The sequence below is a fragment of the Rattus norvegicus genome, chromosome 3 (assembly GCF_021556685.1).
Source record: "Rattus norvegicus strain SHRSP/BbbUtx chromosome 3, alternate assembly SHRSP_T2T, whole genome shotgun sequence".
Lineage (NCBI taxonomy): Eukaryota > Metazoa > Chordata > Mammalia > Rodentia > Muridae > Rattus > Rattus norvegicus.
Window position 1 is genome coordinate 17,669,163 of NC_141536.1, and position 26,692 is coordinate 17,695,854.

At 49.6% G+C, this 26,692-nt stretch overlaps 1 protein-coding gene across 11 annotated transcripts in view; it reads right to left on the bottom strand.

The window, feature by feature from the left end:
- Ggta1 (glycoprotein alpha-galactosyltransferase 1) overlaps positions 1–26,692 on the bottom strand; it is a 78,099-nt gene that overhangs the window by 36,768 nt on the left and 14,639 nt on the right. For 6 of the 11 annotated variants that reach the window (NR_199191.1, NR_199192.1, XM_087648610.1 and 3 more), the window contains 1 exon segment: positions 1,017–1,132. Coding sequence is in view for 3 of the 11 variants with exons in the window: in XM_087648610.1 (XP_087504736.1) it covers positions 1,017–1,021 (5 nt within the window). In the remaining 8 variants the exon portion in view is untranslated. 11 annotated transcript variants of the gene reach the window in all.

Genomic DNA, 26,692 nt, shown 5'->3' on the forward strand with positions numbered 1-26,692 from the left:
TAAGATAAGGGGAGACCATTTTATTATAAAATTCCCCACAGGGAGAGATTTTTATAGTATCAGTGATACAACTGATGGAGGGAAAGAAAGAAAAACCAGCTTCCAGCCATGTCTTCATTGAGAAGGTTGGAATCGGGGCTAGGCTGGAGAGACAGCTCAGTGGGTAAGAGGGCTTTCTGCTTTTACAAAGTCTGCAGCATAGCTCCCAAAACCCACACCAAATGGCTCGTGACTACCTGTAGCTCCAGCCCTTGGGGATTCAATGCCCTCTTCTGGCCTCTATGCCTACAAGTCCACATACGTGTACACACACACACACACACACACACACACACACACACACACACACACACACAAATTCAGTAAGAGCCAGGTCTCTGACTAAATCTACAGATATAACCATCACACACATCACACATCACAGGCAGTACGACCTGTTCTTAAGTACACCTCAGCACCTCTGCTTCACTCTCCTTCAGGAGCTCTAAAGCAGGGATCCAGCTAGCATTTTTTCCTGGCTGCCCCCAAGAACCACCATCAAATCATTTTCTACAGTCAAGACATGCTAGAGGAGTGCTGGGCCATCCCTGAGAGCAGTGTCCTGTGGGAAGCAATCAACCTCAAGTGAAACAACCAGCCAATGGAGAAAGAAGTGTGTGAGTCAGCCCAGAAGAGAGACGGCTCAGCACCCTCCCACCATGCCCTGCCCAAGACTCAGCCCCTGACCCCTGACCCCTGCCCCATCAACTCAAACCCTACACAGAGAACTCCAGGCTGCAGCCTTGACTGGCATAGCCCTGGGCGCTGCCAAGAGAAGCAGAATGCCAGAGTCCCCGAGCCAGCATTCCACCAGCCCCTGTTTCCAGAAACACAGGGGAAAGGACAACAAAAGTGTGGAAGGGACCAAGGAAAGGTTAGGAAGAGAGCAAGGGTCCTCCCTCAGGTGGAACCATTTGGTGACCTAACAGTAGCTCCCGGTGACCCAAGGCTGGGAAACACAGATCCTTTGAACATACCTCATTGTCCGCTGTGTCCTCTCCAAAGCAAACAGCAGAGCAACCGAGTTCTATGGAGCTCCCGCCTGCCGAAGGAGACAGGGCTCAGAGGAAAGGAAGGTACAGGGCTCCAACTCCTGTCAAAAGAATAAACAGCTGTTTCAGGAAGAGGAGGGGTGGGGTGGGCAGACAGATCCCTCAGCAGCAGCCTTTGTTCCCTCAGCCCCGGGAAATGGGCTGTTTATCAAGGCTGTTGACTCAGGTCTACAGGGCAAAGCAGAAGCAGGGCTCTGGGCTGGTCCTCTGACTTCCTCACCAAGAGGAAAAACTACAGGACCAAACCAGGCCAGGAGTCACAAGAGACGAGGCCACCACCCTCCCCATCACCCAGTCCCGGGGTAAAACCGGGAGCTGTGTGGGATGCAAACAAACTCAAGTGATACCTCCCAGGGATGGCCAGTCAGTGGAGATGTGTGTGAGACAGCCCAGAACAGAGGCCAGTGAGCGGACAAGGCACTTTGATGGGATGCCTAAATGTGGTTCTGAGATAAGCTCTTCCTCCACAGCCTGGCTCTAGAAGCCAGTTTTGTGGAACACTGCGCTTTAGAAAATGATGCAAATCTCCACAGAGAAGCCCTTACTATGTGCACTTGAGACGGTTGTGGAGGCCCATACTTGCTCCTGAGGGACAAGGCTTACCCCTGCCTACCTTTTTTTTCCCCCCTTTTCGAGACAGGGTCCTAAGTAGCCTATTAACTCATCGTGTACACAAGGACAACCTAGGGCTTCTGATCTTGCCTGCCCAACAGTCCTAGGATGGGTGTGCACCACATCCAGTCATGTGACAACATGAGGGATGGAACCCAGGCCGTGTGCACACTAGGCCTTCACACTGTGTGCACAGAAGCACCCTGTCATTGGCTGTTGCTCTCAGAAACAACAATTGTCTATGGCACACATTGGCTTCAGCAGGGAGGTGGTACTCAAGGCCTCTGCCTTGTTCCCTCCCCAAGTGACTGGGACACTGCCGGGAAGTCTGAGAACCCTAGACCATGGGGAAGGGACCGATGCCAGACAGGAAGGAGTCAAGGCCTGGCCCCAGGTCACTCGGCCTGGAATGGAGCCTCTTCCTCCTCTTCTCAGAAGGAAGTTTCATGGCTTCCTCCTCTGAGGGCAGGAGCCAGCTGACTGTAACCTTCAGGGATTGGAAGTTCTTCCTACTAGCTTGCTTAAATCCTCTCTGATGACATCCATTCAACCCACAGGAACACATGCTTGTGACATAGTCATTCCTCTCTCAAATCTATATATCCAAACAATGAGCATCAGATATACCCCACCCTGGACCCCAAGGCCCATCAGAAGTGGAAAGTTGCCACCAATTACCACAATGACATCCTTTCTGTAGCAATGAGAACCAGCAGGCTACCTCCAGGTCACGTGAACAGGAGGACCCCGGCTCGGTACTCAGCCAAAGGAGAATGACCCAAAAGGACACACTCTAGGGCCTGTCTGTCCATCATCCCCGCACTTGGGAGGAGTGGGCAGGGTTCCAAGGCCAGGCTTGAGTACACAGTGAGTTTGAGGTCAACCTAGGACATATACAACCTTCTCTTTTAAAAGGTGGGAGGGGGGCATCAGTTAAATGCTTTAACTTAAAGCCCTATGCAAGTAAAATTAGTTATGGTACTACAAGTGGGCACCAAGGGCAGCAAGTTCTGGTCTGGGTGGTGGTCACACAGATCTGTCCACTTGATTATGACACACAAGACTTTTCCATGTGTATGTTAAGGATGGAAAATTCCAGAAAGCTCCCCAGTGGAAGCTCCCTGCACTCTCTGATATCATCTCCCCAATCCCTACCCTGCCCGCCTCACTCTCTAGGGCCCCAGGATCATGGTTAGGCCCTGCCTCTTCCCTTCTCCCAGATTCCTCATTGGAACTGAACTCCTTAGGAGGGTGCGGCTGTGTTCTTCCATGGGACCAAGGCCACTGGGGGGGAAGGGACAGGCCATCAGGGTAGAGTTGAAGGGCTGTGCTAAAAAAAGCAAGACCTCTTTAAATGTTTGTAGTGATGGGGGTGGAATATAGGACTCTGTGTGTGCTCCACAAGCTCCTCGCCAACTGAGCCATGCCACAGCTCCTCACGGAGTTTCCCACCGATCCCAACCCCCCCCCCTTCAGATCATAGGAAGTAGCTTCCCTTCTTTACCTCAGAGAACCCTCACTAACGCCCTCCATGTGGCCTACATAGAGGGAGACACAAGTCAGCACACCCCTCTGGGACACTCCCCTATTGCATCCTAGAACGACCCGTCCTCCCTGGGGTTCTCCAGGGGATGCACCCCAGGTCAGCTCTTTGTGCTCTGTGTGGCAGGCAGAGGGGCACAAAGGGGAGAGGGGTGAGGAACCTCACCATGCCACTGTTGGGCCTTGGGTCTGTCCGCACTGTCCATCCCAAGAACCAGCAGCTGCAACCTCGAAGTGGGAAGCCCTGGCTTTGTTCCAAGTCACTCTGGCTGCGACTCCCACCCCACTTACCTCTGTGGGAATGTGGGGATTAAGTGTTCTTGGCAGGGAGCACAGAGCACAACCAACACGAAGCTTGCTAGTCGTCATGTTTTAATCCCAGCACTGTTTGGGATGGTCACAAAAGGCAAGCTTGCCGAGCAAGCGAGTAGAGCGACTCGCTGGGTTTCCTGTCCTGTGTGATGGGGATGATCCTGTCTCAGGCCCACCTCTCAGGGTGACTGAGGGGCTGGACCAGGCTGGGTAAGCGATCTATGGTCTGGATGCCATTAAGGCTGTGCCTTGTGAGCCGTACTATCCTAGGAGGCTTACTTGACGCTGCCGCTTGTGCTTGCGCTGCGACGTGTGTAAAATGAGAATGGTGACATCTGTGTGGAAACTGGCACCTAGCGAGAGCCACATACACAGAACATCAAGAGCTAAACAGTCTTGTCCTCGTGAAGGACACAGCTTTGTCTCTGAGAGAGCCATCATGATGACCCCCCTGCGCTCAGTTCCACCAATGCTCACACAGTTTCATGTTTGTGTGAGGAAAGTGCCTGCCTGTCGGTCTTATCGGTCTCAGGAAGAGATTTCTAGCATGATGCTCCCAGGCTGTTACGACTGGTTTGTTTTTGTCAATTCGACACAAACCAGAGTCACTAAGGAGGAAGGAAGCTCAATTAAGAAAGTGCCTCCATGGGCTGGAGAGATGGATCTGCAGTACTGGCTCGCTGCTTGTCTAGAGGTCCTGAGTTCAATTCCCAAAACTACATGGTGGTTCACAACCATGGGATCTGATGCCCTCTTCTGGCATAGAGGTGTACAGGCAGATAGAACACTCATACATACGTACAATCAATCAGTCAATGAAGTTGCCTCCACTAGACTGGTCTGAAGATATATCTTGATTGCTGATCAGTGTGGGAAGCCCCACCCATTGTGGCCAGTGCCATCATTATCTATATAAGAAAGCTGAGGGCTGGAGAGGTGGCTCAGTGGTTAAGAGCACTGCTCTTCCAGAGGTCTTGAGTTCAAATCCCAGCAACCACATGGTGGCTCACAACTATCTGTAATGGGATCTGATGCCCCCTTCTGGTGTGTCTGAAGACAGCTACAGAGTCTACATATATATATTAAATAAACAAATATTTTTTTAAAAAGCAAGCTGAGCAAGCCAGGCACAGCAAGTCTGTAAACAGTACTCCTGCATGGTCTCTGCTTCGGTTCCTGCCTCTAAGTTCTTGCCCTGACCTCCCAGGATGATAGACTACAAGTTGTAAGACTAAATAAACCCTCTCCTCCCCAAACTGCTTCTGGTCATGACTGGTCATTTCAGAGCAACGTTTCTGAAATGATGGCAGTGGTGCCCTCAGGAAGAACCGTGGTCAAGAGTGTACGCTCCCGTGCGTCTCCCGGAGAGAACACTCAGCCCTGGATGGGAAAATGGAATTATTGCCTTTTTCTTTCTCTTCTTTCTGTTTTCAAAACTCAGGTCTGAGCAATGGTAGCACATGCCTTTTATCCCAGCATTCATGAACAGAGACAGGCCGATCTCTATGTTTGAGGCCAGCCTGGTCAACAGAGGGAGTTCCAGAACATTTAAGGCTACATAGAGAAACTCTGTCTTGAAAATGAAAAAGTAGGAGAAAAACTTCATTTGTTTGTTTTTTGTGTGTATGTTTGGGGCTACACAGAGCACATGACTAAAGGACAACTGTTGTGACTCTGTTCTCTCCGTCTACTGCTGAGACCCAGGTATCAAACTCTGGTCATCGGGCTTGGCAGCAAACCCCTTTACCCACTGAGCCATCTCACTGGCCCCTACTGCATCTTCCCAAGCAATACGTAACCACATATCTTGCACACTGCCTGCACTGTCTAGCTCTAAGATGGACCTTCCCCCGTGTCCAAGGGTTAATCTAATCCACTCATGCTTTAACCGAGGAAGAAGTCGGTCGTGTTGACACCTCAGAAGGTATACACACTATGTTCCACAGGGAAAGGACCCAGCCAGGTCTGCAACACCAGTTCTGTCCCAGCTCTCACTTCCGCTTCCATTCAGCAACCTCTGTGTTATATGTGCCTGCTCAGTTCCCTCACAACCCTACCAGATGCAAAGGACAGGCCAGCTTTTCTCTCTGAACATCTGTAATGGCACCTAGAACATATAGCTAGGCTCCAGGTGAAGGTTTTGGGCTTTGGAACCAACCATTGCTTCTTCAGAGCTAGAAGACATGCTGTAGTCCCAGAGCCAGGAGAACTACTCATCAACGAGGGGAGGACGTCCGTCTTTGGGCAGAGGAAAGGCTTCCCACCCGGGAAGGCAGGAAGCTGAGAACATGCTCTTGCCATTAGAGGAGAGTAGCAGGTGCTTATGCGGCCTTTGCCTAGTCAGAGGCACAACTGCTGAGTCGGAAGCACTTAGAGAACAGATCTCCAGTCTGGCCTGAGTCTGTTTTTTCGTTTCCCTATGAGCGGATTCCAGCTCTCCCAGGGTCAATTCTTACACCTCAACCTTGCTGTCTCAGTGCTGGGCCCCTAGCAGAAAAACAGCATGGCCTTCTAGATGACCTAAAAGAAAAAAGTCCATCCACCATCCCTGCTTTAAGTCCTCATGCTTTTTTTGTTTTCCCCCGGAGCTGGGGACCAAACCCAGGGCCTTGCGCTTGCTAGGCAAATGCTCTACCACTGAGCTAAATCCCCAACCCCCTATCATGCTTTTTATGCCGATGTTATGGTCAGTCCTCCCAGGCTTCCACTGACCCTCCTTTCCAAGCCCCTTGATTGAAGCCTTAAGGAATCAGGCACTCACTAGCCTGTTGTATCCCTGTTCCAACCCGGAACTGTTTGATTATAACACACGTATCTAATGTGAGGCCAAGCTCATTCTCACAAGATGCTTAAAAGTAAAACCCAGGTATGGCAACATATGCCTTTAATCCCAGCACTCTGGAGACAAGAGGAGGCCAATCTCTGAGTTCAAGGCCACCCTGGCTCTATACCAGCCAAGGTGATTCTCTTTCTTCTGTCTCTCTCTCTCTCCCCCTTCCATATATATGTATGTACATGTTTTTAATTTTGTGCATGAGTGTTTTGCCTATATATTATATGTACATGTGTGCAGTACTCAGAGTCCAGAAGCGGCCAAATGCACTGGAACTGAAGTTACAGATGGTTGTAAGCTTCCGGGGTGGGAGACAGGGAGAGGGAATCCAGCATAGTTCTCTGCATGAACAGCAAGTGCTCTTAACCTCTGAGCCATCTCTCCAGCCCCAAGATAATCTTAATAATGGTCTCATTTCATCCTCACCACAGTCATTGGGCAACCTGCCTATTTCCCCAGGCAGGGAAATTGCAGCTCAGAGGTTGGGTAACACGGGCAAGGCCCCAGAACTAGGAGCTCCTCACATCCACATGAGCGCCATCCTTCCCACTGAACATAACAGCTGCTTCTACACACATACCTCAGGGATGCCTTGAGTGCGGGGTAGTTCTATGCCAGCTTGACACAAGCCGTGGTTCTCTGAAAGGAGGGGCCATCCATTGAGAAAATGCCTCCTTAAGATCCAGATGTAAGGCATTTGCTCTTTAGTGATTGATAGGGGAGGGCCCAGCCCATTGTGGGTGGTGCCGTTCTTAAACTAGCTGCTATAAGAAAGCAGGCTGAGCAAAGCCACAGAAGCAAGTCAGTAAGCAATACCCCTCCATGGCCTCTGCACCAGCTCCTGCTCCAGGTTCCTTCCTTGTTGGAGCTTCTGCCCTGACTTCCCTCAGTGATGGTTGTACTGTGATCTGGAAGCTGAATAAACCCTTTCCTCCCCAGCTAGTTTTCATCACCGTGTTTCATCGCAACGACAGAAACCCTGACTAAGACACTTGCCCAGGTTTGTTCCTGTTGAGAGTCAACGGACAGAATTGTTCCCTGTAAAAAATAGTTTAGTAGAGGAAGACTCAATGGCGCCATTTCTGGGCACCCTTCCAGATTGGGTCCTCTCAGGCTGTATTTTAATTCTTGGAACAGGGCTATGTGGCTCAATCTGGCCTGGACCTTGTGATCTTCCTGCCTCAACCTCTCAAGGGCTGAGATTACAGGTCTGTACCACACACCTGGCTGGATCCGTTTTGTTTTTTGTTTTTTGTTTTTTTTTTACTTATTTATTTTATATATATGAGTGTATCTTCAGAGGGCATTAGAACCCATTACAGATGGTTGTGAGCCAACAGGTGGTTGCTGGGATTTGAACTCAGAACCTCTGGAAGAGCAGTCAGTGCTCTTAACCACCGAGCCATCTCTCCAGCCCCCTGGGTCCGTTTTTAATACCCATTGGTCCTTTCAGATGCCAGACGAAATCCAGAGTCCTTCCTATGGTGACAGAGGCCCAGCTCTTGGAGAGCCATATTTGTTCCGTTTTCTACCAAAAAGCAAGGAAAGACAGTCTGCTGTCACTGGTTGCAACCGCAGACACGAATACTCATGGTCAGCTAGGAGAGATTTATTTTCGTTTTTAAGTGTGTGTGTGTGTGTGTGTGTGTGTGTAGAGTATGTGTGTTGTGTGTGTGTGTGTGTGTGTGTATGTGTGTGTGTTTGTGTGTGTGTGTGTACAGGCTGTTTGTGAGTTGCCCAACATGGGTGCTGGAAACTAACTCAGGTCCTCTGTAAGAGCAGCTTGCAGTCTTAACCACTAGGCCATCTGGCTCCTGCTTTCTTCCTTGGTCATCTGCCAGGATTCCAGCACACAGAATGGTGCTGCCTGGTAGGGGGAGCTCCTAGACATAATCCCAGGCATGTTTCCATGACGGCACACACCTTGAATCCCAGCACTCGAGAGATATAGACCAGCAGACCACTGAGTTTGAGGCTATCCTGGTCCATACAAGGAGACTATGACTCAAAAGCGAGGGGTGCTAACCGTTACACATCCCCACCTCATCCCTCCTTGCACCTCTGCTGTCCCTGCCTCTCTCTCATAACTTCTGCAACTTGCCTGATTCGATGCTTGAGAGGGGGAGACAGACAGACTGACTCAAAGGGAGGGAGCTGTGTAAGGCCCAGGGGTATTCAAATCTAAGAATTTACTAGAAAATCCTGAGATTGTTCTGTCTTGGATTTTTTTTTTCCCCTCGTATTATAATTTTGCTCGATCTCTTATAATTGACTCAAGCATAAAAAAAAAAAACAAAAAAAAAAAAAAAAAAAAAAAAAAAACCACACACACACACATAAAAAAAAAAAAAACCAAAAACAAAAACGCTCTCAGGAATTCATATCTAATAGAAGGTAGCAGAAAGTTTAAAAATAAAACCACCATGAACAAAGAAAACAAACAAACAGAAAAACTCAAATTCAGGCCACTGGGAAATTTTTTTTTTTCTGTCTGTCCTTGGGACAGGTCTTGTTCACACACTGGAACATTTCTCGCCCTGTGATCCTGGACATCCACTCCCTGAGCCTGTTTACTAACCTATAAAACAGCGGTAATAGCATGTGCTGAGACACTTAATTGCCTAGCATGAGCGAGGTCTTGGAGCCCTAGCACTGCGGAAGGAGGATGGGGTAGGATGAGGGGATGCTTCTGAAGCTCAACTCTAAAATCACAACATCTTTAAAGAGGTGATTTCTTGAGCTTCGGAATCCAGGTCAACCTGGGCAATACAGCAAGATATCCTATTTTTAAAAAGCCATTTAGTTTTTAGTTGTTTTTAGTTTTTGAATTACCCAGAAGATCAACAAACCCATCTGTAAAGTTCACGGAACCCAAGATGTACTTAGGAAACAGCAGCTTGTGTTACCGTCCCTTGTGCCTAAGGAACAAACTGTGCTGGCCTCCCTATCCGCCTGAAGTGGAGCCTACATCTACAGGAGAGCCTCGGGTACTGACTGAGTGACCTCAGGCAAGCTGGGCTTCTGAAGACTTGGTGTCTCTGCCAGCCTGTAAAGTGAGAATAGCAAAGCCACTCTCTCAGAGTCGGAAAGAGGCGGCACCCCCGTAGTGCTGGCAGAGCTCCCCTTAACAAGTTCCCCATAAAATAACATTCTCTCGGGTCGCACTGATGATTCTCCCAGAACTCTCCCTCACAGGCTCTGGCAAATTTCGCTCTGCGTATCCAGAGTCCACTGTGTACCGTGGCCTGAAAACAGCTAGCCCAGCCTTGGCATGGACTGAGCAACTCTCGGAACACTTCTGAATCACCTTCGATACCCAAGCCTTGACCATGGCCTTGGATGGAGGCAGGGCCATGGCTCCCTCAGCAGAAAACCCCAGGGACTCTGGTGGCTCTCCCAAATGACTTGGGGAGAATGGATGCTGGGTTCAGGCAAAGCCAAGAGCTCTTTCTTACCTCCTTGTATCCCATGAGAAGTCTGCAAACAGAAGCAGTAAAATGACTCAGTGGGTTAGGGGCACTCGCTGTCACGCCACACCTGGTGACATGAGTTAAATCCCTAGGACCTACACGGTGGAAGGAGAAAGCCAACTTCCACAGCCTTTCCCCTCAACCACACGCATGCACACACGAATGTATTTAATCCGGAAGATTAGTGGTCGAGCACTTGTCTAGCAAACAATAATTAAAAAAAAAAAAAAACAAAAATCCGAAAGCAGCACCTGGTGTAAATCAGAGGAGGCTAAGTATTGGTCCGTTTACTCATCTGTTAGGTAAACATCTGTTCTGTACCAGGATCAACACCTGGCCAGTGCCAGGCTCCACAGTGGTCCAGCTCATGGGTTCCGTGGACCTCAGTGTCCAGTGGGAAACACGGATCCTGAAGCCAATCATCCCCCTGCTGAGGGGAATACCCAGGGCTCCCTCACCAGGAGCTTTGAGCTCCATGGATTTTAAGAGGACTTTGGCCTCTACTCTGGATTCCTTCCCTCTCAAGCAATGCCCCCGATCTTCTGAGCTATACCATTTTACAGGTGAGTAAACTGAGGTGTGGAGGAAGGAAAGGAAGGACGCGTGCAGCACAACTCGACATGAGGTAAAGACGCTGCCATCCAAACTGTCCCTCGAGACAACCTAGGAAACCACAGAGAACGAGGAAGGGGCTGGTGACTGGCTTCTGCTGTCTTCCTAAACGTGCTCAACCGTGTCTGGAAACACTCCCGAAACGGCCACACTACTGCTCTGCTTCCCCAGAGCCCCATTCTGGGCCCTCTAATGGAAGGGCAGGCCACTGCAAAAGTGAGCTTCACTCTCAGTGACAAAGCAGGTGAGGCACTGCACTGTGAGAACTGTCAGCCCATGCAGGCAGAACCCGGAAGAGGCACTCCATTACCAACCGCAGCCCAGCTGGGTCTAAGAACCATCTAGAAACCCAGTTCATCGCCTTGCTTCTGCCTTCCCCGCAGGCCCCTCAAGGGGCCTCAAACTCTTAGTGGGTACTACTGGCCCCTTCACGGTCACCTAGCTAACTTCAGTCCTCTGTTCCTCCAAAAGTGTCAGCAGACGGCCCTTGAAATACCTTTTCTTTCTCTGTTGAGAAGCAGTGTTGGGGTTTTTCTTCTATGGTTGTGGTTTCCCAGTCTTCTGAGTAAAAAGCCCACAGGTTGCTCTGTGGAGGGGAACCCAACATAGTCTTCAGCTTCCTGAACTGTTGTCAGCAAGCTTAGCACAGAAGGGAAGGAACACCCAACCTCGGAGAGTATTTAGTGTTGTTTGACTAGGATCTCCAGCTCTCTCTGCCTTCATGGCAAGATCTCAATTCCTGGCCCTCTGGAGTTGGTTGGGTAAGGCTGTGTGGCTAATCAGACCAACAAAATGGGCGTGGGCCCCAACCACTTAACTGCTCGCACAGACCTCTAGGCCTCACTTTCTTTGTGTCACAGAGCAGATTCAAGAAGGTGATTGCGTTTGCCAAGCTCCTTGAATGGGTGCAACCCCCAGGATGACTTGCAGATTCAAGTACTAACTCAGGGAGTGTCAGAGCCTCCTGGGTCCCCTGCAGTGTTTGACCCCTGCTGAGCCCCGCTGATGTGTGTGGAAGCCTTTTGTTCCTAACAAAGGAAAGCCCTGGCCCCATATCCCACACACCTGGGCCTACACCTTAGGTCCTGTCTTTTGTTCTCACTGTTTGTTCCAGAGACTTACACCGGTCTTCCGGGATTTCTCCCCAGTAAATTTGGGGCACGTATGTATTCGGTCTTTTGTTACTGAAGCTTTAAGCCGAGGTTCCCCACTGTGCTTCCTAGATTTTTCCACCCGGTCAACTTAGGGTATATATTCGGTGAATAAAGCTACAGAATTGGCATTCTTTCTTAACACGAATGACCCACTCACACCTGGTTCTTGGTGCCTGCCATGTCAGGGCATGGACAAGGGAGGGAAGGGGAACCTAATAACCCCCGTGAAGCACATTCTAGTAACCCCGTCGTACCAAGAGGGGAAACAAGTTCAGATCTCACTAATGTCCATCAGGGTCAAAGCCAGAACCATCTGGGCCTGGGCAGCACGGAGAACTTCCCTTGCTGAATTCCCCTGGCCTTTGGCTAGGCATCAATTTAGCAACCTTACTTCTCCCCTCAGCAACCGCCGTGCCTGTCTCCTCCCCCACTTCAGGCTGTGAATGTGAAGACCAAGGATCTGTAGCTCAAATAATCACATTAATTTGGACGGTTACAGCAACAGCAGCCACTGAAAATGCTCTTCACTGACGAGTCAGATTTCGCCAGGCAGGCTCCTGAGCACATGACTTTCCCTTCATTCCACTCCTATTTATTTCTGCGTGCTAAGGTCAACCCATTGTACAGATGGCAGCCCAGTGCCTTCTACCATGTTCTAGAGGCAGCTTCAAGAATCAGTTCTTTTATCTGCTGTGCAGATGCCTCAGCTCTTCTCTCCCCCTGCATACTTATAAATACATACATACATACATACATACATACATACATACATACACACACATATATAAATCTCAAAGAGACCTGACTGCTTTCTCAGACCCCAAAGGAGCCCAAGGCACACGGAAGATTCTGTCCTCTTTCAAGGCAGAGAATCCAGAGTCCTTGGCTGCTCCAGGGTAAATGATTCTTTGGTCATCTCCAGTGGAGATGAGGCCAGAGAGACAGTTCGGTGGGTAAAGGCACTTGTGGCCAAGCCTGCCAACCTGAGTTCTATACCTGGACTCCCACAAGCTATCCTTTGACCTCCACCTGCATACCATAGTGCCTGCATTTGTACACACACACACACACACACACACACACACACACACACACACAGAGTAAAAATAAATAAATAAATGTTTTCCCCACCTTTTGGTCGTAGAACAATGATAACTAGATTTTATAAGTAAAAAGACTGGTATACATACAGATAAATAAATTCAACCTTTCAAAACTTTTCTTTTCTTTTCTTTTTTAAAGACGGATCTCACTATGTAGCCCTGGCTAGCCTCCAACCCACCATATAGACTAAGGCAGACCCCAAACTCACAGTCTGACTGCCTCCTGAGTGCTGTGATCAGAGGCGTGTGCTACCGTGCTGGGCTTAAAGGCAATTTATAAAAAGCAGGGGCTCCTACTCTCGCCCTCCCTCAGTTAGGTTGACCTTGAACTTAGGCAATGAGTTCCCTTTGTTAACACTCATCATAAATTAACATGTCTCCTGCTTCCTCAATAAAAAAAAAAAAAAAAACCCCAACTTTCAGCATCCAGTAAGCTCACCGAGAAGTACCAGTTACTGGTTCGAAGATGGGGTAGGAATGGCTTATAGCAGCTACCTCGATACACAACACTGGCAGAACCCATCTCAGAGTGGGCACCCCTGCAGACAGTTTTAGCATCTGTGTGCTGGCTTGGCCCTGGTGGCACTCACATGCTGTTCCCTGCACTTTATACTGAACATATTATATAAGCTGTAGGTGCCCAAAAGACTCTCAGGCAGCAGCACTCTGTAAATATTGGGAAACCCCTGGCTGCAACAAGCTGCTGTGGTATAACCTCAGAACAGTGTCTCCCCCATCTCACCAGACTGCTGGACTTGTCAGAAAAATCAGTGCTGAGTCCCAAGGCCCTCAGGTACCCGCACCTGCCTATCTGGGCTTTTCTGTTCTCTAAATACTGGAGATGCACCAGATCCTGTTGCGAGCAATAAATAATTACGAAGTGCCTACTGTGTGCCTAGCCCTGTGGAAGAGGCAGACACTGGACAAACCCCTCATGCTATCCCATAAAATGCTAACGCTGTAAGGAGAAGGCAAGGCCTGGAAGCAAAAGAAACTGACCGGGGGGAAGAAGGTGAGGGGAGAAGGGATGGGGACACAGAGGGAGGAGGGAGTCTCTGCCTGTGGAAGCATGGCCAGTGCTTCCGCTCTGCTCTCTACATCGGCAAAGTCTGTGACGAGAATATGGGACTTTTGTAACCAGACCCAAAAAAAAAAAAAAAGTATTTAAGTAAGTTAGATGGTTCTCTGACACTCAAAAGTAACAGAGCGCCGTTGACTTTGCATAAACTCGAGCCATGTTTCCTGTCACCCCTTTGCAAAGGGAGCCGAGTCCACCAACACCAAGTGAAGCACAATCCAAGCTGCTCCCGTAACAGAAACAAGCGGCAGGCAACGTGGTCTTTGTGTCTAAGCCCTCCCGGTTCTCATCTGTATTTAAGTAAATTCCAGATAAAAATGGAACCAAATAGATCTCCTAATGAGCCTCCCCAGAAGCTGTCTGGCTTGGAAAGTTCCACCACAAACCCAGGAGAGAAAGGGGAAGTAGGGAGACTGGGTGCCAACGGGATTATTTTTTCCTCTCCCTGCAGGACGTAACTCACCGCAGCTCGGAAAGCCACTTTGTCCGTAACTTTCTGTCCCTTCTGCTTCTGCAAAGGTCCCATATGGCATAGAACCCCAAATGAAGAGCAGGCCTGCACCCCTCCAGCCTGCTCCAGGCCACATAAACTGAGAAAATGTTCCGAAGAGGACTAAACTGAAGGCAGCCAGCCTGTCTGTCTGCTGGGAAGAGTGAGCCCCACTGACCCCCCAATGTGCGGCAGTGTCCTTAAGAGCTCCAGTGGGAAGAAGGGTGCCACGTTGCAGGGTTGATGTGGGGAGGGGGGGGTAAAGCCCCGTGCTATTCCTTTAAAACAGTCATCATGGGTGCGGGGTGGGGGGAGTGGCGGAGGATAGGGGGAGCTGCCAAAATGTAGTTAGCAACTCGACTGGTGTCAGGTTATAGGGATACAGAAAATAAAACAAGGGGCTGGAGATTAGAACGGCAGCCACACTCACTGAGGTTCCACTCAAAGAGAGGGGGCCTACAGTCTGTTCCCGGATCTGGCGCCTAAGTGTAAGCATTTACTTGGCCATCAACCTTCATGGAGGCTCAAGGGCCATTAACACACTGCTCAAGAGCAGTTAAGAGACAGCTAGCCACCAGGAATGGGTTGTATTTTGCCGAATCATTGGCCAGAGGGCCCAATAGATGCCTGCAAAATCAGCTGTTACCTAGGCTATTGTTTCCTTGTCACAGCCCGATGCAAAGCCCTACTAATAAACACATTTAAAATTAAAAAAAAAAAAAAGAGACAGCTAGCCTTACAGATTTCTGCTATGTTTGTACACGCATGTGTGTTTATCTGTGTGTGTGTGTGTGTGTGTGTGTGTGCACATGCGCGCTACTAGTGCAAGACATGGCCTTGCATGTGTTGTACATCTATCTAATCTACTTCTCTTCTGCTTTAGGGTTTTCTAACTCTATCGTGGCATGAGGGGGGAGCCCCGTTTTTTAGTACTGTAGCCCTTACGGCCGCTCCTCTTTAGTTAGGAGACTACATCCTGCCTCTTCCCTTAAACCAGAGTACAGGTAGCAGGACAGCACCAAAGTTGACTCTGGCCACCCTTGTTCTGAAAAGGCAGTAGATAAGAATCAGCCTTCCACTCTTACCCAGTCACCACCCTCTCACCCCCACCCCAGGTTTTTGCCACTCATTGCCAACAAGTTACTTGCCAGGTTATTCCCTCTCATGCTTGGGCCACTGTCTGGACACGTGCAACTGACTGCTTGAGGTCCACCACACACACACACACACACACACACACACACACACACACACACACACACACACACACCCCACATACTCTCGTGGTAGATATAAACTGCCCGTCAGCCAGGAGAGGAGGCTTCGAATGTGCTCGCTGGTGTTGACTTGAAAATAATTTGTTCACAGAGCTCATCTCACTTCAAGTCTCCTCCCAGGCCAGCCAGACACCTGTGCCAGCCCCAACTCCTCAGCTGTGGAATGTGGAGACGTGGACTCCCCTGACGGTTTCATAATCTCACATCAGGACTTCTGGCAAACTGTGGCGGCCAGGACAGGTTCTCACACGCTTTGGACCTCTGTTCACCTCAGTTTCCCTAGCTACGAAAGGAAAGTTTAGCCTGTTTTGGTATCTTTCCACCTCCAACTGGTACAATTTTGATTAGGAGGCACCCTCCACCCCCCTCATCTTTCACTCAAAGTTCCACTTGGGTCCCAGCAGCAAACAGGAAGTGTGAGCAGCAGGCAAGCAGTGTGTGGCAGGCACTGTGGCATAAGCTGCCTAAAAGGGGACGCTGCTGTCCCTGCTAAAGCCCCAGCTCCAGGCCCCAGGCCACCACCCTCCTCTTCAGGGTTCCCTGGCCACCGCACTTCACCCATTCATAAGAGGCTGGCAGCACGGAACAAACAGATTTGAGGCTAGTGCCCACCAAAGAAGGCTGGGTAGAGGGGCTCGGCTCTTAAGAGCTCAGTCTGGCCTAGTGACCTCAGAGGCCCCGCCCTTTTGTAGGCTGGACTTCCTTTCTCCCCGCTGTGTGTGCTCCAACTCATTGCCTGTGTCCCAAGCGCCTCTCTTCCCATATGGTTCTAGAGCATTCTGTCTGTGTATCTCATTTTCCCCCGTTTGTAAGGCCAGAGCACTATCCATCTCTACCACATAGCTGCTAGCGTGAGAGGCAGGCAAAGACTTCAAAAGCGCCCACAGCGTGGTATCTATCGTGATGAACAAGTAAAGGTAAGCGCGAGCTACCGAGAGAGTTAGGTTCTTGGACCACCTCCCTCTCCCAGCTTGCCCCTCTCCAGAAGCGGTGAGCATAACTCGGACAGTGAAGACCATGCCCCAGTAGCATCTTTGAGAAAGCAGATCTGAACCTCAACTTGAGCCCAGCAGAGCAGGAAAAGGAAATTGCATGGGAGGAGAGGCAGGAAATCCTAGACACTGCCCCAAAGCACCGGGATGAGGGGGCTGGCTGCTGGGTATGGAGAGGCCTGCCGTGGACTGGACCTCTCCACATACGGCCCTGAGCCAGGTGATCCTCCAGCAAACAAATTTTCGATTTATGATATTTATTTTCCGGTCACTACGGATTTGCCCCAGCACAGCCCCCATCGAAATCAGGCACAGCTGTACCTGCTGCAATGGTAGAAGAGAAAAATAAAAGCAAAGGGATGTTGTGTGTCTTCCAGGGCAGTGGCCCTCGCCTTGTGGCCCACAGAACTCTGAAATTTGAGTTTTACTGTAATAATAAAAACACCAGTTCCCTGAGTGCTAAGACAGAAAGCAGTACGAAGTGAGCAGGACTGTGTTCCTGGCTCTTGGCTCCCAGCAGGTTGTGGGTTCAAGTCAGAGCTGTTCCCGTTGAGCGAGCCAGGCACCCAGGTCAATCACCTTTCCCCTGACCCTAGCACATCTTAACTAGCAACAAAGAAAACAGCCTTGCCTCTTCAGCTGGCTCCAAGGAAGGCACGCCCAGCATTGTTGAAAAGGTCAGCGCCCTCTGAGCTTGAGCTCAGAAAGCTAGGCCAGGACTAACCATGGGTACCAGAGGGAAGCCATTTTGAAATCAGTATGCAACAACCACTGGTCAAGGAGGAGGAAAATGACTAGTCCCGAGAATCAGTACCGCCCTCAGGTACTCAGGTGACTCCCTTGAGGTCACTCAGTTTGGATCTCTGCCATGTTGTTTGGAAGCAGTGCCAGGGGACCCAATGCTCCCCGAGACACTGAGCAAATAGTAAGTAAGCACTGTTCAAAGAATCCATCAAAGTCACAACGCTGCTGTGTCCTTTTTACTATACTGCGGGCATTTCTTCTGACACTCGTGCTCCTGAAAAGACCTTGATTCCCTAATTAACAGCCATCAGACTCTTGCTGCCCAGGCTGCTGTGAACAAAATGACTGTCTGTCATCCTGTTAACCCGCCTACCCTCATGCTGGCAACAGCTGCCTTGAACACCCAATGGAATCCTTGAGGGGATTCCACAGCAACCAGTGCAGTCAACGGTCCTGGCTCCTGGAAGTACAGCTTCAGCCAGGCTGTTTGAAGCAGCCGGTACTTGACTTTTGCAAGCAGGAGCTTTGATTAACTAGATAACACTGTAACCATTTCCTGGTAAGCCAGATGTGGAGCAAATCCCTTGATGGTCTAGCACACTAAGGCTTCACACAGTGGTTTGTGGTCCCACGTAGTGGTGTCTTAAGGCAGGAATGAGCCACAAAACCATTGCAACAGTGAAAGGCTCTGAACACACAATGAGCTAAACCCAAATTTAAAAGCAAATGCGCAAAAAAAAAAAAAAAAAAAAAAAAAAAAGCAAATGCGCAGGGAGCTGGAGAGATGGCTCAGTGGTTAAGAACACTGACAGCTCTTCCAGAGGTCCTGAGTTCAATTCCCAGCAGCCACATGGTGGCTCACAACCACCTGTAATGGGATCCTATGCCCTCTTCTGGTGCGTCTGAAGACAACGACCACGCCCTGAACCAGAGGTGCTGGCCCCCAACTTGCATCTCAGGACTCCACTCTGGCCTGTTCTAAACACACAACGTGCAATTCGTGGTGGTCCTACGACCACATCATTCACCCCACTCACCCCTGACTGCTGTGGATGCTCAACTGTCACAGGAAAGCTTCACAGCTGAAGGAAATGCTAAGCAACAATTCTCAAACCCTTCTCCTTGACAGGTAAACTGAGGCTCCAGGAAAGATGCCGCTCACAGCAAGGGCGGGAAGTCTGGAGGCTTCTTGCCCTACAGCCGCTCCATCAACCAACCCATTAATGAGCACCTTTGCAGGACAGGTCTGGTTAAGACCAGGACTCAGAGGTGAAGCCAGCAGGCGAGCTGTCCGCCCTCGGGGCACTCAGACCACACTTGGCAAGTGTTAGCTTTCTGCCGCTGTAACAATAGGGATAGCTATTCAGCTTATAAAGAGAGAGGCTTTTTAAATCATTCTTTTTGACATTTCAATACAGAGTTGATGACCTTTTGCTTTGGGAACTCAACAGTTCTTTTTTTTTTTTAAGGTGTATTTATTTAATGTATATGAGCATACCATTGCTGTCTTCAGACACCAGAAGAGGGTATTGGATCCCATTATAGACGGTTTTGAGCCACCATGTGGTTGCTGGGAATTGAACTCAGGACCTCTGGAAGAGCAGCCAGTGGTCTTAACTGCTGAGCCATGTCAGAGAGGAATGTCATTTATATCATGGCCCGGAAGAAGAGGAGAGAAGAGGAAAAGGAGGAGTCCTGATAGCATATACTTATGATCCCAGCACAGAGTCAGGAGTACAGCAGATTAATACCAGCCTTAGATACCTAGGGAGCCTGGGCTACATGAGAAAAAGAAGAAAAAGGTCTGGAGAGACAGCTCAGGGCCTGAAAGTGCTTGCTGCTCTAATCAAAATCTGGTTCCCAAGACCCACACTAGGTGCTCGAAACCACGTGTAACACCAGCTCTAGGGCATCTGATGCCCTTCCCTGGCCTCCACAGCACTCTCATACACATGTCCCCCACCACACACAGACACACGCACGCATGCACACACACGCACGCAACTACATTCCATTTCATCTAAAACACAGGACGAAGCAAAGGGTCTAGTGACGGTACACTAGCCCATTCAAGCATGTGGCTCTGGGTGGCCTTGCCCTACCCCCATCTCTCTGCCTTGGTAAACCATTAGATTTTTCGTTCCTAAAACTGGCAACCAATGTCTAGTCCTTTGTTCAGCCACTTCCTCCTCCTGAGGCCAACTACCAAGGTCCAGCTATCACAGTATTGAAGTCCGGCAATCAAAGCCCCTTTGGCTCACCTGTTTAACATGCCCAGTCAAAATTACACACCTCATCCTTACAGTGTTTCCCTTTTCTCTTTGTAAACTACCTTGATAAACCTCCATTTGCCTGTGCGTCACGTCAGTCTCCTCTCTATCCAGAGAGTCCTTCACCTCAACCACCCTCCCCCAACCAAATACCGCTTCCTCCTCTTCCTTGTTCCCTCACCCTCGGTCTCCTGTCTTTGTCTCTTATTCCCTGCCCTCTGTTCCTCTGGGACAAATAAATCTTGGTGCTGAGAACCTTGTCTTGGTGTCCGGGGCTGGTACTTTTCCTTTCAGCAAGGAACCTAATGTTCCATCAAGCACACACTTGCAGTGACCGGAGACCTTCCTCCATCTGGGTCCCGCTTCTTCAAGTTCCCCCGGTGGGAACAGAGCTTCAACGTGTGGGCTTTAGAGGGGTGCTTGGAAACTGACCTAAAGCAGCAAATGAAAAGTAGATAAAGAGAGGACACACAAGTGTCAAGAGGAGTTATAGAGCAAATGAAAGGGGTGTGTGTGTGTGTGTGTGTGTGTGTGTGTGTGTGTAGACAGGGCCCCCAGTAGCCCAGGCTAGCCTCTAATTTAATGTTGGTGAGGATGGCCTTAGACTCCTGATCTCTCTTTTTCCACCTCCTCAGGACTGGGCTTACACATGTATTCCCCACCTCCGATAGCACTACAGGCTCTCTCAAAGGATCACGACCAAGTGGCTGAGAACAGAGGAGGCCTAATCTAGGAGCTCTCTCAATACAGCCACTTCAGCTCGAGGAGGCCCAGAGAGGTGGCCCCCACCCCAATCAGTCAGAACACAGAGCAAGCCATCAGCCCCAAACACATATACTAACTCAACTCTGGTAGGTGACTTTTTTTTTTTTTTTTTTTTACAAATGTACCCATATGTGTGTGACAAGAAATAATTAAAGAATAAGAGGTCACACAAAATAAAATTTTGTTAGATACGTGAACCAGGGTTACAAGTCAGTGAGTTACACTAAGAACAAAAGAGTAGTAGTAACTTGTCCTTTCTGATCTCTCTGGGCTCACCTTTATCAACGGAATGTAGACGGACAGACGGAAAATACCAAACCACTGGGGGTTCTCCCTGCACCTTCCCTTGGTTCTCAGGCAGCAACTGGAAATGGACAGGGTGGAAATATTTACACTGTGGAAACTGGCAGACACAGCACAGCAAGGTGTTACCCTTGGAAGAAGCAGTCAGCAAACATCTGCTAACATCACAGGGCCTCCACTCTGCCTGCAGCCGGGGGGCGCGGGGGGGGGGCTGTGTTTTCTCTGGATGAGGAAGAGGTCCTTAAACCCCATCCCCCAAAGGTGGTAGCCTGCCCTGTGGGCATGTGGGTGGTTTGGTAGATCTATCTGCTTAAAAGAATATTTTTTTTACGGGGATGGTGGCTCACACCTTTAATCCCAGCACTCAGGGGGCCAGCCAGGACTGCACAGTGAAATTCCATCTCAATGCAGTTGGGGGGTGGGCTTTATTCAGTAGTGTACATCAAAGATGTAGGGTGGGGACTATGTAATGGTGGGGACCAGGTCTCCAGTATCCCAGGCTAGCTATGTAGCCAATGATGACCTTGTACTGACCCTCCTGACTCCACCTCCCAAGTGCTTAGAGAACAGGCTTGCACCACCATTTACACCGTTTACACTGTGCTGTCAGCAAAACCCACGCTTTTGCGCGTGCTCAGCAAGTCCTGTACCAACTGACCTGGATCCCTGGCCCTCTTTCCTTCTGATTAATTAAACCTCCATATCCAGAGGTTGAGTATGCAGCTCAGTGATAGAGTGCTTACCCAGCAAGCTCTGTGTTCTTTCCCCAGCACTGGGCTAGGGTTGAAGGGGAGAGGGGATCCTGTTTTTTTTTAAGTGTCCCAGAGAGATTACAATTAAAAGGAACCTCACAGAGACTCGCCATAAGGCTGCATGGTCAAAGTCTAGTTCCTCTAGCTTTTCACACTTGGGGAAACCTCCTTAGAAGATGAAGCCAGGATATAATAACAGGGGCTTTGGTGACTATTACATCTCCACTATGGTGGCACCACACACATCCTACATCTAAAGTCTGCAACATTTCACACTGGGCACACTGAGTCTCAGAGGTCATTGCCCCTCCCAACACTCCGTAGACGTTCCATGCAGCTCCATGAAGTCCTCCTCTCTAGTAGATAGACTTAGTTACTGCCCCAGCTGAAGTCCAGGACTCCCCACCTACCACTAGAACAAAACAGATAAACGCCCCCCTCCCCTTCTGCATCTCAAGTCCTCCTGCACATGAAATGTAAAATGCACAACCCAGGTCAGTTAGAGCAGCCTTGGACTCTAAGGAAGCAGCCTGAAGGCAGTGACCCATTACACACTGAGTAAGACGCGTGTACTGTCCAGACTAGACCGGTTCCTTCTCTGCCCTGGGGCTGGCGTCTCCCTCTACTGTCTATACCACAGTCTCTGAATGGTATACCTTCGGGAGCGGGAGGGGGGGTGTTTGGACTCAGTCACTGAGCACCCCTGTGGTGATTTTCATTTGGGACATATTGAAGATGTCATCCCAAGCACTCATTCCAGCTTGCATTTAGAAATATTATTTAACCTTCCTTTGCACTGTACTGTCTAACACACAAAACCAGACTTTCCTAAGGGTCTATAGAAATCCATCCGCAAACCCCAGACTGCTCCTACCTTTGGGGAGCCAAGTGCTGATATTGCGAGTGTCCTGGCTTCTCCCCAACCCGATGCCAGACAAGTTCCTCCTAGAGACAGCTGGACTTCCACATAAGCATTCACCACCTTCTAGAAGAAGGGGGAAGACAGGCAGTTGTTCTCTGGGTGTTGCTAACACTAATAATACCACTCTGGGCAGCTGACCGGTAGGTACCAGGCTTGCCGCCTCCCCTGACTTCCTTTCTGCCCTCCAGCCAACAGAGTTCTCTGCATCCTGGAGCAGCTACAGGAAGGACTGGTTGGCTCTCGCCAAGGGTTCCTCTGCCTCATCCCTTGTCACTCTAGGTGTGAAGATCACATCTGCAGGAAGCCGTCTAGTCACCTCAGATGCAATCAGGACTTGGAAGACTCAGCGCACACTCAGATGTCGAGGCACTGTCTCCCTGAGCTAACCTCTCCACAGGCATCTGCGGAGCCCAGCAAGGCTCCATCAAACCTGAGCGAATTAGCAAACTCAAGAACGGAGTGAGGGAAGTTGTGCGAACGTTGCACACCTGGCAGAGCCACAGTGAGTCTTCAGGAAGGTGCATCTAGAAACCGACTTCCTCATCTCTACAGGGAAGAACAAGCTGACAAGTTGGGATTCTTCTGGGAGTAACAGACACTTCCTCTCTGTGGGTTTTGCTTTGAGAATTCATTTCCCTTGGTCTTCTGTTTAGCTGTTCGGGAAGATTGCTGGGTCAATCTGTGCCCTGTGCTGTTTGGCTGGCAGGGAAACTGAGGCTCCCACAAACACCCTAGAACCAGGTAGGATATGGCCACCTCACTTTCAGCCCACAGCCTCCTTTCCAGTGGCCTAAGCTGCAAAACAGACCAAAACTAGACCAGTGGTTCTCAACCTTGCTAACGCTGCAGCCCCTCAATACAGTTAGTTACCCGTGTTGTGGTGACCCCTCTAACCATAGAATTAATTTCATTGTTACTTCATAACTGAAAATTTGCTACTGCTATGAATTGCAATATAGATATCTGTTTTCTGAGGGTCATATGAAAAGGACATTGGACTCTCAAAGGGGTCTCGACCCACAGGTTGAGAACCATTGACCTCCTGAGCAAAGCTCCCGAGGAGAGAGAGGCCCGTGGGTGCCAATGAAAGTCTGGTTAATAGCAAGTCCTAGGGTCTCGGCTGTAGCTCAGTGGGGAGAGTGTCTAACATCCAAGAAGACATGAGTTTGGTCCTCAGTACCTCTTAATCTAGGTATGGTGGCCTGTTATCCGGCAAGAATGTGGCCAAGTGGGGTTTAGGGGCTGTGTGTGTATGACAAGATTAGTCTTAACTTCTCTCTGTAGCATTTCCCGCATCTCTCTGTCTCTTTCTGTCTCTGTCTCTCTGTCTCGCTGTCTCTTTCTCTGTCTCTCTGTCTCTCTATCTGTCCATCTTTCTGTCTCTCTGTCTCTGTCTCTGTCTCTCTGTCTCTCTGTCTCTCTGTCTCTCTCTCTCTCTCTCACACACACACACACACACACACACATACACACACACACACACGCTTTCTCCTTGGAGCTATCAGGGACTCCAAGCCTCACCGTTGGAATTCAAGAGCTGGCTTGCATGACTCACTTCTCCCACTTCATTTTTGGCCAAGACACGCGCACTCTAAGCCTCAGTTTGCATACGGGTAAAATGGGGAAATCATTGACCACACAATCTCACTTCTAGACTGTCCACTCTGCAGACAATTCTGAACTTATCAACTCTGAGACTCCTCCCAGAGTCCTGTAATCAATGGGTAGTCAGGTGAGTTCTTTATTGCAGGGCCTGTCTCTCTCCAGCCTCTAAGAAGCGCCAAGCCCTCTCTCCCCTCAGCTTCCAGGCCTCTCTTTGACTGCATGTTCCTCCTCCGTATTAGCTCACTCTGGGTAGAGCCTCGCTCCCACAGGACATTCCCACAGCCCATGTCTGCACCCCAGAGCTCTGCGGTCTCCATGTGGAGACTGGGCATCAGATCAACTCAGCCCTGGCTAGAGACTTGGACAATCTATCCTGACTTCCTCTTTTTAGATCCGGAAGGATTCTCAGAAATAATTCTGGGTAAATAGGCATGTGAAATAGTGACCTCTCTGGCCTAAATGGTGACCAGTCTGGCCTAAATCTCAACCACTCTTTCACTTCCCCAATGCCTCCGGCCAGCCTCCTCTCAGGAGGGAAGGCAACATTCCTGGTAGCCAACCTCTGGTGCAGGACTCAGATCTCACAGCCATCAAGGACTGAGGCATGGGGCTGAAGAGGGACGGCTCAGAAGTTAGGAGCTGTGTTGTTCTTCTAAAGACCTAGGTTTGTTCCTCGAACTCACATGGTAGCTCACAATCGTCTGTCTATAACTCTGGTTCCAAGGGATCCAAGACCTTCTTCTGACCTCTGCAGACACCAGGCGCACCCACAGTGTAAGCAAAAACATATCAGTTAAAAAAAGGGGGGAGAGGGGCTGGGGATTTAGCTCAGTGGTAGAGCGCTTACCTAGGAAGCGCAAGGCCCTGGGTTCGGTCCCCAGCTCCGAAAAAAAGAACCAAAAAAAAAGAAAAGGGGGAGGGGGGTAAAGGTAAGCTAAGGCTCAACCAAGGCCGTGATCTCCACAGGCCACACCAGCACCGGTGTGCACCAGCCAAGGAACTCTGTGGTTCATAACCATGAATTCTCAAACCCTCTCAGCTCACAGCTCAGGAGGGAAGAAATAGTGACATCTGGCAGACACATAGCTGAGGCCCACCCTGCAGGATGCCACGACGCGGAGACTGATGTCAGAGAAAGGACAGCGGCTCGACTGAGTCTTGAAGGATGAGTAGGAGTCTGTAGAGAGTAGACTTGGGAGGAAGTAAAGGGACATTGTAAGTAGGGGAAAGAGGGTCCAAGGAGTAATAGTAATTCCTGAGGCCGGAGCAGAAGTTGGAGCATGCGGGGCAGAGGTCAAGAATTAGGTCCCTCACGTGTGCTTGGAAAGCTCAAAATACCGAATCACAGGCTGGAGGGATGGCTCAGCAATTAAGAGCACTGGCTGCTCTTTCCAGAGGTCCTGAGTTCAAATCCCAGCAACCACATGGTGGCTCACAACCATGAGATCTGATGCCCTCTTAACAAAAAATGCCCAATTGTTTGGTGCCTCACAAGATTCTCAGGGGCAGGATGTGCTGCAAGATACAAGGTTGAAGCAGAGGCTGGAGAAGAGGAATCAGCCCACGTGGGATGCTCTATGCTGTGCTGTGCTACCATCAAAGCGTCAGAGCCAAGCGACTGGGGACTGAAACAGCTGACGGCATGAGCCTAAATAAGCCTTTCTTCTTCTTAATTTGGTCATTTCCTCTTAATTTTGTCACGGTGGAAAGTAGACTAGTATGGGAGGAAAAACCAGGGGTGAGCCCCTGACAGAGGAGCCCCGTTTGCAAAGCTAATCTGAAGAACAGGTTGAGGGGTTTGGGTTATCTACAGTAAGTCACAGTCCGAAATGTTCGATGGAGAATTCCAGATACAAGCAAGTCGTGGGGTTTCAAATGTATACCATCTGAAGACCACCTGTGCCTAATGAAATCCTGTGCCATCCCAATGAGAACAGGCCAGGATGAGAATTCTTCCTCTGTCCCGTGTATCCCCATTGTTTACGAGGGTTCCAGGACTTGTAGTAACTCCCGATGCTGGGGCAGGTCCCGAGAGGATGAAGTCATAAAGACAAGAGTGAGGTCAGAGTGCAATTAAAGCACTCGACAGAGCTGGATGATTTATCTCCAAGTACTGATTCCCTGAAAATTGGCAAAGTATAAACCTGCCCCTTTTACTTGGTCGCAGGTATGGCTGTGGCTACTGGAAACGGTGAGAGTGACAATGTTCTGGCACAGAAAGGATGCTTGGACAGACATCCACAGAGAGAGAGAGAGGATGCTTGGACAGACATCTACAGAGGGTGTTTGGAAAGGCATCAATCAAATCATCTCTTTCTTGCTCTATCTCTCACCTATGAAAATGGTGCACACCAAACAGAAGCAGCTCCCTTGTCCCAGGTCTCAGAATAAGTGGACACTTTTGGAACAAACCTTCTGGCTGACTGACAACTAGAGAGAAGCCACAAAACCATGGTCCTGAACTTACTTACAGCTGATGTCCTCTGTGGGGAAAAAAAAAAATCATCACTCCGAAGAAGAGCTCTAGAGTTCATTACACAACACAACTGGAACAAAAGCCAGCTGACTGATGCACACCGTGGACACAAGACAGCAAGCCCGGGTTATGGAGATGCACACATGCTCATAAGGAGCTATGAGCAATGGAGTCTCGACAGTTCCCATCATCTTCTACACCTCCATTTACTTTATTTTACTTACTGTTTGAGACAGGCTGTCATTATGCAGCCCAGGCTGCCCCCCAGGCTCAAAGAAATCCAGTTGCT